We start from the raw sequence: 14,785 nt of genomic DNA, 5'->3' as shown, positions 1-14,785 counted from the left end.
TATAGAATGTATGCAGTCGATAACAGAAACAGCACACTCGAAACATCAAAAGCCACATACTTTTCTATGATGTAACACAGCATCAACAATCTAGCATTAACTGACACAAATTATGTAAAATCTGCACATATTTAAAAAAAAAATAATTTTGCAGCTGGACTGACACCTGGGGATCGGTGGAATATCTCACAAACGATGTGAACGATGTAAAAATGCATGCTGGCATCAGTTAGGACTGGGAAGGATGGGGATTAGTTCTCCTCAAGAACGTCAATGATGTAGTAGTTTTTGAGCAAGTTAAGGGTCAGCCTGTCTTGGACAGTGACCTGTTCCCTGCCCAGGATCAGGCAGTTCCAGGCAAACAATAAAGCATCCTTAACACAAAACAATAGGCAACGTTCTTCTTTAATGTCACCTTCCATGTGGGTTCCATACAAAATGAGTGATTGGAGAGAGTGTTTGGTTTACAGTGATCCCGGCACAGTCTGTGAAAAAGGGTATGTAGGGAAGTCTCCTCCAACACAATGCACCGTGGTGAGTGTGTGTAACTACACAGGCCTCTGGACATAAATGTCCTGCACACAGAGAGCCAACACAATCATCGTTATTGTGCACACTTTGAGCTAATAGTCATAGATTTCTGGTGGCCAGTTACTAGGTGTGTTCACATGGTGAATATGAACAGCTAAGCATTAGCGGCTTGTCCATACAGGAACCTTCAAAAGAACATATAGGGATCTATGAGTCACAAAGTAATTGTCATGCAAATGCTGTGTGCTAGAACACAGATGGATCTGAGGGTCAGATGCACACACAGGCCAGAGTCACACACCGGTGCACACAGGTTTTTAACAGCCAAGTGTCAAAGCAAGCAGAACCAGAACACTGGATCAGTGCACTCGGGGAACTGGCAGTCACTATACAGCGTGGAATAGGAGAAGGACAATGTGCTGCTTTTCTGCTTCATAAGTTTTATGGCAGGTACCGTCACATTGGAACGTTCAGCAAAAAAGTAATAGGTTGCCAGCTGATCAGTGGGCAAGCTGAGCATCTACTGCCATGAGCCGTGCCACACCTGTTGCTATAGTAGCCGGTGCCATGGAGAGTTAGAGGGCGGGTAGGGTTGTGTTGTGTTTCCACATTTGTGTCTCAGGAGCCCTTGTGTCTATCCTGTGGGAGCAATATGACGGTGGAGAAACAGGAAGAGGTGGCCTCTGGGGATGATCTGCAACTTCCACATATACAACAGTCAATAGAGAGACAAAAAAACAGAGTAGAAGGTAGTCATGGAAATAGGCATCCTGTAGCCAGATGATTTCTCTGGAGGGCATATTCATTTACAATGGATCATTGGCCAGGAACTGAACCCACATCCTCACTGAACAATAAAAAGTTGATTATTATGAAGAACATATCAGAATTTGAACATTACAGGTAGACTAGACACAGTCTTGTGTCTTGGGGTAATGTAGACTACAACTCTCAGGATCCTCAGGCACCATTTATAGTGAGATGTTACATCTCAGAAGAAGGTAGATGATAAGTAAAATGTTTGGCTACCATTTGCCTTTGCTGGTGCTGTTGACTACAGTTCCTAGCATTCCTATAGTTTTTGGAGTTGTAGTCTATAGGATCTGTAGGTCAGTGGTTGTTCAAGAAGGAAAAAGGACATGCAAGAGAAGGACTGTGAGAAGTTGTAGTACCGGGATTTATAACCTTACCCATCCGGCTTTCCTTTACATAGTGCCGATTCCTCGTTCTATGAAACTCCACTTACACCAGTAAAGCCTCATTCACATTTTATTTACAGCTATTTTTCCAAAATGAATGAATATACATATTTAATAAAAAAACATTTTGCTAGTTTCTTTTGTTATGTGTTGAAACAATTTCCAAAATATATAAGCATGAAAAAAGGTAATTGGAAAAAATACACTTTTTTTCTGTGAAAAGGAAATGTATAAAAAAATGTTTAGGGCTTTTTTTTTTGCTGGCTATTTTCATTCTCTATCATATTATAGGTTTCCATGGTGACATTAGCAGTAGCGATTTTGATGCCTTTAGGCTTTAAACTTTTATCAGAATAGCTGAAAAAACAGCTGGATTGTTATTATGGAATCTTTGCCTCTTACTTCGAGTCTTTTTAATAAGTAACAGAATGGAAGCTCACCTCATAAGACATGTTGTCCAGAGAAACTCTTTATGGCTGAATATTTTCTTTTTCTTCAAACCCAACTTTCCGGCAGCTTCAAAACATGCCCCCGAGTTTGAGGGTCATCTACTTAGCCACATTCTCCCCATATATAAATTAATTCCACAGCTAGGAGCCTCTAATATGCAATCAGGATGCCTATCTGGCACATTGGATCAGTGTGTCATACATAACGTATATCTTTTGACTATCAGTTGATGTCTCACCCTTTGATGTGGATTCTTTAAATGTGAGTTTTATCCTTCCATCCGTATGGGATTTTTTACTGCATTTTGACACATTTAAGTGTGCGTTTTGTACAGATTTATGAAAGAACAGATACAAGAGTAAACTGAAGACCGTTCAAAGGAGGACAGGATAATGGCGCACATTTTATATGTTACAACTTTGCAGGAAAGGCTTAAAATATCTTTGTATGTATCGTGTGGAATAAAAAAAAAGGGTGGGGGGATATATTAGACACTTTCAAATAAGTAAAGGGATTCTGAAACGCACAGAAGGAAAATGTAGTTCACAGAGATGGGAATGTTAGAACAAGAGGTCAAGTTCAGAAGCTGGCAAGGTGGAATACACAGGAGACACGTGACTCTTTGATTCACAGAAATAGTGGTGTATTTGTAGAGCAGCTGCCCAGCATAGGGGGTAAAAGTGCTTAAATGCATCCATGAACGCCAGAGGGGACCAATTAGGGCTTCTCGTTCTTTCTCAGGCTGGATCTGGGCTTTGATTATATTGAATCATTGATCGGACTTGGTCTCACATACTGCTGTGTGAACCCAAGAGGTTTATTTATTAATCCACAATTTTGCAGGTAAGTCAAGGTGAGATTTCAATATTTCAACTCCTTGATATTACAGTGCATTATAAAACGCTAACCTAAGTGAGATCCTCTTGTGGGAAGGATTGAGCTGCCAATACGTAATACATTGTTAATGTCGGGTGATTTGTTCAATGGCATATTGCTGATTTAGCGAAATTATACATGGACAGTTCAGCCTTTTTTTGCAAGAGAAACTTACTGGAGTTGGTTCTTCATAATGCGATGTGATGTTAGTACGTAAAAATGTTTAAACTCACAATTTAGTTTATAAATCCTTTAAATATACAGGTTAAGCTAAGCAATGGTCTACCTATATTGAATTACAAGCGTAACAGGAGTATAAAATAGTTTTTCAATCCCGTTGGTACATCATCGTGCCCTTGAATTGGGGAGAATAATTCCTGGAAGAATAGGTAAATCTGTTAAATTGCCCAAAGTGGCCTAGAACCTTAAATTTATTTTTTCTTTTTTTTGATCTATACATTTTCTTGTAATTTTGCCCACTCAACATATGGATCTCTCTCTGTTGCACATATATATGAAAACACTATTCAGATGTCAGAATCCCTTTAGAGAAACCAAGGGCACCCCATGAATTAGTTGGACAGTTCTGCAACATGGCAGTTGAAGAATGCCCGTGACAAGCAGCTATCTGAGAATGAAATCCTTTTTATCAATACTGCCTAGAGCTTTAAAGCAGATAGAGAAATTGGTTCTTACCTGCCAGGAAATGCTATGGTTTGCTACGAATTCTGCTAATTGATCTCACTATTGCTGGAACCTGTCATGACAATGACAGAGCTTTAAATTTCATTTCTACCGCATGCTTTCGAAATTGCTAGCAAATGCATAGATTTTGATGTATGTACCTTTTTTTTTTCCTTTATGCCCGGGTGCCGCCTTGCATACGTGGTTATTTCTTTATTAAAATGTGTTTGAAAGAAAATATGGAAAATGATGGATTTTCTATAATAAGAACGGTTCTCATAAGGAGCAGGAAATATGATGACATAGCTTTGAACTTGTAGTACTATAATATTTATAGAAGCACAAGCTTCCAGCCTGGGCTTCCATAGTCTTGGCTAACACTCACTGCCCATATAATGAATTTGTATGCTTACAGTGGGTCAAATATGACAAAAGCAAAATAAAATACCCTTATGTCAATATGTCTAAGACTAAGATATCCATTTTCCATATAATGCTGATTCTTCTATAAAGGCAAGAATTAGGGGCATTATGGAACAGCATATTTTTGAGCTCTATACCAGTAGCATAACATGGAACTCCTCTTCCTCAATGTCAGTAGTTCAGTGTGTGTAAATGTAAATTATTGTCAACCGCAACAATAGTTTGCATTAATTTAATTTCCATGTGAATAAAAGCTCTTTCGTTTTAGATGGGGATAATTTAAGGAACGGTCATACCAAATGATTTTTTTACATGACTATTCTGTAGACTATGACCATACACTCCGCAGAGCCACTTTCTGCCCCGTTAAAACTGATGACACGTCAGCTTGTCTAGCAGGCCAACGACAAGGAAGGATCTCAGCAGGGATCCATGCTGCTAGGGGTCACCAGACTTTTTTATGTTAAACCGTTTGCTTTAGAAATAACTACCACTTCTTAAGGTTAGTCTATGGCACATAATAAAAAAACCCACCTGGATGGAAGTTAAACAAGCAAATTTTCATATGAATCACGTGTATTTTACCCCTACTGACTTTTAATGAATATTAAATGCAGAAGTACAAAATAGAGTGCAATCAACTTGATATGTTCTATTGATTTCTATGGAGATTTTTCTTTTTGTAATACTAGAGCAATCACATTGCCTTTATGTTTCCTCCTGTTTTGTGTTGGTAAATGTGGCACAATGTCTCACCGTGTGTTTTAATATATTTCTCCTTGGGCAGGGAGTTTGGTCGCTGGAAAGTAAAGAACATGGCCTTAGAGAGTAAAGAATTCCCCAACCTGACTCTGGCTCCAGAATTTGTCCGGAACATCCGTCAGTTGGGAAGGAGACCCTCTCTGACCCAGATCACAGAAACCCTGATTAAAAAATACGGCACACACCTCTTGATTTCTGCTGTCCTGGGAGGTGAGTCAGGAAAAAGTAAATGTAGTAAATGTTTGTACAGAGTGATACTTCATATGATGACTACCACAAGTACACGAGAGGCACATTGCCCAAAATTGTGCTTGTGACATAATGATATATATATAAATGGAAGTACCAGTCTTTTTTATGTTGCAAATGTAATACCCCATCTTTAGGTGTGTTTTTTGGAGGGGAGCATAAGCCTGACGTATATTTATACATGAGATCAGAGGTGTATTCTGGCATTGGCCAACAGCAGCCCCTCGGCCATCAAACCAAGGGAAGATCACAAAGATAGGAGATTGGACTTCCTGGTGAGCCATTACTCAGTTGGCCAGTTACAATGGAGAGCTTCGATCTCCTCATTCACCCCAGTTACACTGTGAGACCTGTGCATAAATGGCACAGACTCCATTGCCTGCTGATCCTATGCGCTGCGTGTCCTGGATAGGCGGTGTGCCGGGATATGATGTCCTATCCCAGTGCTCAGCAGAGGTCGCAGAGGGGACTGGGGGGCATTGCCCAAGGGTTAGTCCTGCGACAACGCCAGAAACTAAACAGAAAGCAGAACGACTGGACAGAAAAAAACAGCAAAATCCAGATCTCCTTGCTTTCCTGTGCCCCCACCAGGGATACCAGTCCTTAAACTCTCCCTAAACAGTGGCAGATGCATCCTAACAGATACACAATTTATATAAAATCGATAGATCAATCTATTGATCCGGCTTAACCAATTTTGGGAATGCACCAACATGAATAGTTTTAACAGTCATTATTTTTATGTGGCAATTATAAGGCATACTCTAGATTGTAAGCTCATTTGAGCAGGGCCCTCCTCACCTGTTGTTTTTGTAAGTTATATACCACTTGTCTTGTCATGCCAAGCCTACCCATTGTACAGTGCTGCTATATAAAACAATAAATAATAATAATAATAATTTCTAAGGCTGGTCTCAGGCTATGGACAGTTGCTAGTCATTTGGTAATGCAAATCAATACACGCTGGGCTTTTCTCTTTGCTGTAATCTGAACTAATGGAGTATGTGGGAAGTCTCCGATGGAAGTACATCTGGAACTCCTACACCCTAAAGAGACAATAAACACATAAGTATACATTAGCACAACATAGAACTTCATAGCCTTTTATACTCAGTCATTAATTTCTAAACAGGATTCCGATTTTCCCCCTTGTTTCGAAAGATTAACCACTTGTGCACGTTTTTATTGTTAGCTTCCTTTTGCCTCTCACAGGGTTCCTGATAGCTTCATATTAGATATTTAATTTCTCTTATTACAGTTTTTATGGCTTACATTCATAACCAAAGCTGTAACATTTTATTGAGTTTGTTAACAAAAGGAATGTATCACTGATGATGAAAAAAAAAGTATATTTTGAGTGTTATTGAGCTCCAGCAGTGTTTCTCTTTCATGGGACACTAGGATTTCTTGGAGCCAGGACTGGCCAAATTAGCAGAAATATAGCAGCCCAAAACACACTGTGCACAAACCAATCATGATTAAAATCTAGTGATTTTTTTTTAAAATTAATGATTGAAATCAAAATGTGAAAATAGAACATTTAATTAATATTGGCATTTAGTTATTTCTCGGTTGCATAGAAAATTCAATTAATTAGCTGCTCGGATTATCTGTAGATGCTGATTTGTCCTCTCAGAAAGTTTTCCTTGTAATAAAGTCCAGATCTCAAACCAGATGGAGAGAAATCCATGAGGCATGGCCCTGTACTGTAAACTAGTTTGAAAACCACTGCTGTGGTATGTAAAAGACGTGTATGGTACGGCACTATGCTACATGATTCAGGATCAGCCTTATCTCCTTCCTTTGATATCAAATGCAGCCTGGACAAAATTACCTTGGTGGTTATTCGGAAAGTTTACAGGGGTTTGTGTTTCAGCATCTTGGCTTCACTATACATTATGAAGGCCCAGTGAGCTTCTGCTGCAGAGCAGCATAACCTGTATAATGTATCTAAATCAGCAAGATTTCTCCAAAATCTCCTCACCCATTGAATTATACATTACACAGGGCCAGCTCAGCCCTTCATGCTGGAGGAACTTGCCAGTGTTGGATCTTCAGAATGAATAGTGAAGTGACAGAGTTAACACAACTCTCCCCTGCCAACTCTCCCTTTTGTGAATAAACACTTTTTGTTTTATTCCATTCTAGTGTCCTACACAGCCCCACCAATGGCCCTACCTGGGAACACTCAAGGTTTGTCCTTAAGTCTCAGCATTTTTCCCCACAGGGTGGACAGGCAGATTCTAAGTCTAGAACAGACTCTATGTGTTTTCTCACTGCTAGGATCACACATAAGACTCCCAACTATTCCTTTAGCTACCAGTATGTTATGATTGATATCCCTGGTCAAGGTTTCTTTGAGCACTGCTACTAGAGCCATGTGGTTAACACATTTGGTGAGTCATTGCATAGAATCTTTATGATGGGCTATTAAAAGGTAATATTTCAAGTCTCAGGGTCTGTTTATTAAGAAAGTACCCAGGTATGCCAATAATGAAAATATATGAAAGTACTTTGCAAGTTCTTTAATTCATATCATATACCTGTAGGAAGTCCTTTATGGTCCTGTTTTCATGCCACTCTTGGCTGGTTGAGCCAGGCAATTGATGGGTGGAAAATGCTTCCATTGAAATCAGTGATGCTTTCTGTGCATGTAAGTGGGGTGGTCTCTTTAGACCACCTGGAACTCCCATGTGAGCCAGCCCTGGAGTTTTGGCAAGAACATCTGCTGAACATACCTCCAGTGAGCAAATACTTTTCCTAACATTTTTATTAGATGAAAATGTCTCACAACTGTCTCTTTTGGATAGTGGGAATATCCACATTAGTTTAGACAATGATTCCACCATCATAGAGTAAAAACATGGGGGCAGTCCATTTAAAATATATCTTAACATTTATTTTTTTCTTTTCATTCTAAGCTGAAAAAACGCTAGGGAATGAAACGGCTGCTTGTGTTGCTTTTCAAAGTATTAAACTAACCTTTTATGTGAGTTTGGATATATAACAGCTCCAAATATTATTCTCTGGCTCTTCTGGGTATTATTTGTATACGCATGTATTTATATAGTACATGTTTTGTATTGTTAACTTAATATTTTGCAGGGATGCAGCTTGTTTTCTTGACATTTTTGGTTATTGAAGTGAATGCTTATTATCAATATACTTGTTCGAGTGCAGTATTTTCCATTGTGGATCCATCACAGGTTACACAATTATAAAAACGAATGCAGTTGTTTACCAAATAATAGAATTTTGTAGATTGTAAAAATAATATAAAAAAATCAGATTAAAAAAATAAAAATTCAGCATTAAAAATATTCAAACACTGAGCCAGACTCAGTGTTACCTGCGCAGAACCAATGAACGATTTTCTCTGATAGGAAAATCTGTGGCTCTGTATCTAAAATAAATCTCAGTATAAAATCGGTGGCTGAACAATCACGTTGTACAGGTCAGGCTATTAAATGTGTTTTTATGTTTAGTTTCTTGCCACAGGGACCACATTTCAAGAAAGAACAGGGTTTTCTCACAAGAAAGAGCTTTTAGCCTTTCCATAACCACAATTTATTGCGATATTTGCCTTTAAACCTGATCGATGGTAGGAGAGCTATTTCCTTGGTCTTAACAATGTGGTAACAGCACACATACAAGTTGATTAGTAGGGTTATTTGTGCACTCAATGCAACCCTCCGAGGGCCAGATGGATTATAAGACAGGTGAATGCACTTAAGGGTAAATTCAAGAGCCTAAAAATTATGTCAAGCTCAGATTTTAAAACACAGATAGTTCTCACCGCTAATGTAAGCAGGTTTTTTTATTCTTTTGCTGAGGTTTAGTTTAATACCCCCAACCCATATCTGCTTTAGAATCAGATATTGTGTCCCGCAGAGGTAAGGCATTGTGGGAGTTGGTGGGATCTCATAAGATATGAATGTAATGTGGCGGATACTGGCAGGTTAGCATGCACCCCTGCTGCTGTCGAATGTTAAGCGTTTTTCATTCCTGGTTTGCGGCGGCTTTGAGCTTTCCCGCGGATAATGATCTGAGTCTCTAGTTTTGATATGTGGGTCCGACAACAGAAGTGACAGAACTTTTATTAAATGCAGAAATAATCTTTTTTTGAAAATTGATTGGTGTAGACTGGTGTACCCCAGTTACCAAACCAAAAAGTCCCCCCCCTCCGTGCTTTTCTTTACAGCTGTCAATCATCACTAATAGCCAGGGAACAGAAACAGTCAGCTTTAGCAATAGTAATAGTTTTGATGGAGCCACCTGATCAAGTAGGGATATCTAGAAACTAAATGCTGTTTGCAACCTTGTGGCCTTTGATACCCCTGAAGTTTAAAAAGCTTTTTTTGTGTTGTCTTTTACTTATTTGACAACCCAAATGGTTGCTGTTGCATGCTTTTTGGAAATGTTCCCCTATTTTTCTCTTTATCCTGTTAGCGCAGGCTCTTCTGTTAAGTACTCTTTCTCCATTTTTTCCCTATTACCTTCCCTTTTTCTTCGTTCTGCCTTCCCTGATCAAGCATTTTACTTTCCTAATTATCTTTTATGTCTCCTCTTTTTATTTTTTTTGGACCGTTGTGGCCAAGGTCTGACTTTAATAGTCTGGGTTCTCCTGGACTTCTATGGCTATACCATTTGAGGGTCCTTACAGTAATTCAACCTATTTTACTAGGTTATTAAAGAGTATGTTCTTAATTGAAATCCCCCTTCTTCCTGGTATTGAGATAATACATCCAAAGAGAATATGGAAGCCCTAAAGAAGCAACCTTGGGTTGGTACGTGTAAGGAGGTAACGTTATTTGATTTCTTATGTTTCAAATTTTTGTTACTGTGATGGAGTACAGATGTATACTCTTCCCTGCTATCTTTTCAAATTACACAGAAGGTTGGAGGCTCCGTCAGTGGAGTTACTTCCCAAAGTTCAAGCTACTATGTGAGACCTCTCCCTGATTTTTCTTTGCAGTCTCACAGACGCAGCAATAAATACACATTTCCTTTCACACAGCTTAGTTTTTAAAGAACTTAAGTAATGTTATATATCTCAACAGACAGAAGTCGGGCTACAAACAGATTATATACTGATAGAATGTTTCAGCCGCTGTAAGATTCACTGAGATATCTGCCACTCACAACGGGAGACGTTATTAAAAAAAATAAAACATCAATGACAGTAAGAAAATCTGAATATTAAATACATTAAAATACATGACAGTATTAATATTTTTTAGGATTTTCTACTTAAGCATTTTCCTTTATCTCTAAGTTCTATGATCAGCTTTGCCTTATGCTGACATCGTCATGCAAATGAGTATTGTATATCAATTTAAAGGATTAATTTTCCAGCTATATTGGGTTTTCACAATAAAGAGAAGGGCAGGAAACTAGGAATTTGAAGCAGAAGGATTGGTGAATGTATGGAGGAAGAAAAAGGGATGCAAAGAAGAAACAGAAGCAATAGAGGTCACAGGCAGAGTTGCTACCTAGACGGCTTCCATGCAAACGATAATCTTATGGAACCAGTGATATGGTGGGTATTTGATATTGGTGATTTTCTGAAGATACATATGACATACTCCCTACAGATGATGGTGCCACAATGATGGTTACACAAGATGGTCCCAATTTTTGGGTAGGGTCCTGAGTAGCTGCCCCACTGTCCTGCTGTTGTAGGATATGGGGAACATGGGCCAGTTGAGCAGATCCATCCTGATTGCCCCTGACTGGCCCAGTAGCTGTAAAATCAATAGAGGTCTGTGCTGTTGGAGCTCCCTTGTCTCCACTTTACGATGCTCTGCAGCTGAGCGGCACAAGGTAGCTCTTCCTGTAGGGTGACTGAATGATCCCACCTTTTTCTGGGGTCACCCCTACCACGTCCCTAACACAGGTATGCCGATTTGGACACCTGAAACCTTCAGTTGTATGATATACTATATAATAATGTAGTCAGGTTTGGCCTTCCGGCTATAGTGAACCACAACTCCTCTGCCAAGCTCAATCATAGAAGAAGGTTGTGGTCCCTATAGTGAACTAAGAGGCCACATTTTGCTATCCATGTAACAAAGACTATATCCCAGTGAAGGAACATTTACTATAAGTTTGTTGTTTTTTTGCTTACTGGGCTCATTCCGATGCGGGAATATGAAATCACTTCTCCAGCTAATTATACCAGTTACTGCAATTAATTAATTACATATTTACCAAATGTCTAAGTGACATAATGTTTTATGTTTATGTAAACAGTTTGTCAGTAAGTTTTTTTTTTTACTTATGAATATATGTGTATTTTAGGCATGAAACAGGTTGCAATTAAGTGATAAAATGACGCCTACACCATTTTTATAACATTCCTGTATAATAAAGTCACGTCACTCTCACAAACTGTTATAAAGTGTTTCAATTAAAGGCATACCTTCTTTTTTCTTACTAAACCGTGTAAAATCACTTTGATGATACATTAAGATTCACAATTTCCTACACATAATGTGCTAACACTAAGGTGAGCAGTTTATCACATAAACTATTAAGAAGTGTGATATAAAAGAATTTTGTGCAGTGCGCAGGATAACAATACGCAGGTAACACCACATAATGCATTTTTTAAAAGGAAGGTTCTTAACTGTTCCTGTACTGAACTGCTCACTGTAACAGATGTCACTGATTTTTTCGGTCTCTGCCCAATCTGCCGCTTTGATGAGTGGCTATGGGCTTGGAATAGAGAGTTATGAAAGGTCCCACCTGTTGTTTAAGGATTTGGCACCATGAATGTATATAGGCCTTTCTGTCAATGCACACATTATTTGACCTTTAACATTTAGGATGTGGTAAATGTGATGTCAGGGAGCTATTATCACATAATAGAACAATTGGGTGACAGTAGCGATAGGGGATGAGCATACCTGGGAAATCTCAGGTTTTGACCACGAGTCTCAGGGTTTCTGCCCCAATCTCATAGTCTCTGGGAGAAGGGGCAGATTCTCAGGGTCACGCAGTCTGGAACTGTCTCCTTCTTATTCTACACTGCTGGGATCATATCTAAGACCCACAACTGCTGTTTTTGCTATCAGTATGTAATGGTTAATATCCTGGCTTGAACACAGGTGACTCAATTAAATGTATCTTTAATAATGACAAGGTGTCCATGAAGTCAGGTATTAGATAGACATTTGATGAGTCACTACATAGAATCTCCACAATGTGCTATTAAAGGGTTAATATTTCAAAAGTCTCTGGGTCAGCTCATTTAGTATATTCCCAGGCAGCGTGATGAGTCGTCTAAGGATGGTGCCTTTAGTTAGAAGGATGATAAATAGTAAAACGGCTGGTATGAAGGTACAACCTTAAGGGGATATAACGTGTACCCCAGCCATCATGTGAAAAAATTAGAATTTCTGAAGGCCAGAGGGGCGGAAAAATGTCGGATGGACCCCTTTCCCTTATTAGAGCAGTTAAAAACTCATCAAGTAGTGAGCATTCCGCTGTAGAGCCTGCCTAATGGTTCGTATGTATGTGAAAATAAAATTTGGATTTGAGGAAGGGCAGGAAATAATAAGCCATATAGAACTGTTCTTGCTTCACTTTGTTGAATGTCAGTTAAATTGTTATAAATGCCATGAAGGTATTTTTTTTTTTAAATTGTTTGAAATGTTCTAATGTTAAATCCTAAATGTTGAAATGTGTTTGATAAATGTCTCTGACCTGTTGTTACCCGGGTTCCAGCACAGAGTCTGATTTTAGCTAACAAAGAAGATGGATAGGAAGGGAATTAACCTGTGAATGGCTAGGCCAGTGCTGGGGGAAACGGGTGCCCATTACTCCTGGAATAGTAACATAGAACCATCTGGCTCTTGTACTATATGTGCTATCACCTTCAGATTCACTAGCCTCCATTATATCATCTAAGAATATAGAAATGCATAGTCTATATATATATATATATATATATATATATATATATATATATATATATAATCTGCCCACCCCTTCAGTTTTACACCAGGGGACTGCTGCTCCCTGTACCCACCGTCCTAGGAAAAGTAGGCCTAAGCTAGAACACACCACTGTCTATACTCATGTTCTCAGCTATGCAAATATTGATGGTCATCTTCCTACAAAAACAGGTCAAGAACTCCAGTTGACCAGTCTGTCTCAGCAATTAGTAACTAGATTTTTACAGTAGCATCATTTCAATATTATGAGAATATCCATTGAATAATAGATTACAATGTAACATTTGCATTGCATTTTTTTAATATTCAGTTGATTCTAAGCTTAGAGGTAACTTAATATTTAATTTAGATGACAACATTTACATGGTGTGTGTCATAGTGGGGCCGCATGGCGACTTTAACATGGAAATCTGAGTCAAAGTTTCCCAGATCGTGTATTTTAAAACCATAGGGATTATGATTCCTTGTAGTTTTTTACAAAAAAAACCCCTCAATAGAACTGGAGACATCTTTAACACCTTAGAACTAAAAATCAAAAGGTAAATCATCTAACGTAGGATAGCCTTTGATTGCCTAATGCTCTACCATATCACTCTTTTATCCTCTAGTGTTTATCCTTCCTTCCACTTTCCTCCCCCTATTCCCCATTTTCTAATAGCATGTCTCTCGGCCTCTCACTGTATTTTCCTGCTTTCTAAAATTTCTCTGGGGGGCCGAGCGATTTCCAGTTAACACCCCTAACGCAGAAGCTCAAAAAGTCACATTAAAATATTCATGGATGCGTAGCTTAAGAAGAAAGCACACAAAGGGGACAGGAGGGAGATCAAAAGATAGTAAAAATATTTATGATAATATATTGCCCGTTTGAATCATGAAGAAGAAAAATTTGTAGAGGAAATCAGAGCGAGTATTCTCCATAGACACGCCGTGTAGCGAGGGATACACAGATTCTCTAAACTACATGTGTTGTGTTTTAAACTAAATCTCCTTAGTTAAGCTGCTATGTACGCTTCGCGACAATCTCCCGAGGATTTCCCTGAGAGTTCTTATTTCTTTTTAACATTTAATATTATTAACTGCTATTAATTGTAACCCTTTACGTTCCATAGGGATGTAAAGCAATAGACAGAAGCAGAAACGGACAGACAGAGCGGAGCTGTTACTTACAGATAGGTTGAGAGAATATATTACCCTTTAAGTGTAGAATACCCATGAGACAGCATGCAGAAGCTCCTTATAATCTCCTCTCCCCGCTCACACACCCATTGGTATGCTGTTCTAACACTATTAAAGTTAAAGAGGGCTGGCTTTTTAAATTTGTTGATTTTGCTGTGAAATCCCCCGTGTCCATATATGCTAATTTAATATTTCCATTATAAAATGTAATTAGCATACAGGACCTCGTGGTGATGTTCATATTTGGGAAACTAAACCTGAAACTCTTCTAAATATTAACCCTGTAATTATGGCAACCAATTGGCTTTCTTATTGTTCTTATGAGGAGACAAATATTCTATCTTTAGATTGTAAGCTCATGAGCGGCGCCTCAAAAGCCCACGAATCCAGACTGGAACTTTATATAAAAGTACCATAAGGCTAGATGGCAAGCTCACAGGCAGCATTCTCCTGATCTCTGTATATATTAATGTATAT

The 14,785-nt window shown here is 38.7% G+C and overlaps 1 protein-coding gene across 1 annotated transcript in view; it reads left to right on the top strand.

Moving 5' to 3' along the window:
• Positions 1–14,785, top strand: part of LOC149288426 (BMP/retinoic acid-inducible neural-specific protein 2-like) — a 65,082-nt gene that overhangs the window by 2,708 nt on the left and 47,589 nt on the right. Inside the window, exon 2 of the mRNA XM_089491634.1 lies at positions 4,951–5,135. Within this exon, the coding sequence (XP_089347760.1) occupies positions 4,951–5,135 (185 nt within the window). The remainder of the gene's footprint in view (positions 1–4,950; positions 5,136–14,785) is intronic.

This window comes from Sceloporus occidentalis, unplaced genomic scaffold (assembly GCF_023333645.1).
Source record: "Sceloporus occidentalis isolate IW3139 unplaced genomic scaffold, rSceOcc1.0.p SCAF_51, whole genome shotgun sequence".
Taxonomy (NCBI): Eukaryota; Metazoa; Chordata; class Lepidosauria; order Squamata; family Phrynosomatidae; genus Sceloporus; species Sceloporus occidentalis.
The sequence above is the reverse complement of the archived record's forward strand: the minus strand, read 5'-3'. Positions and strand labels throughout refer to the sequence as shown.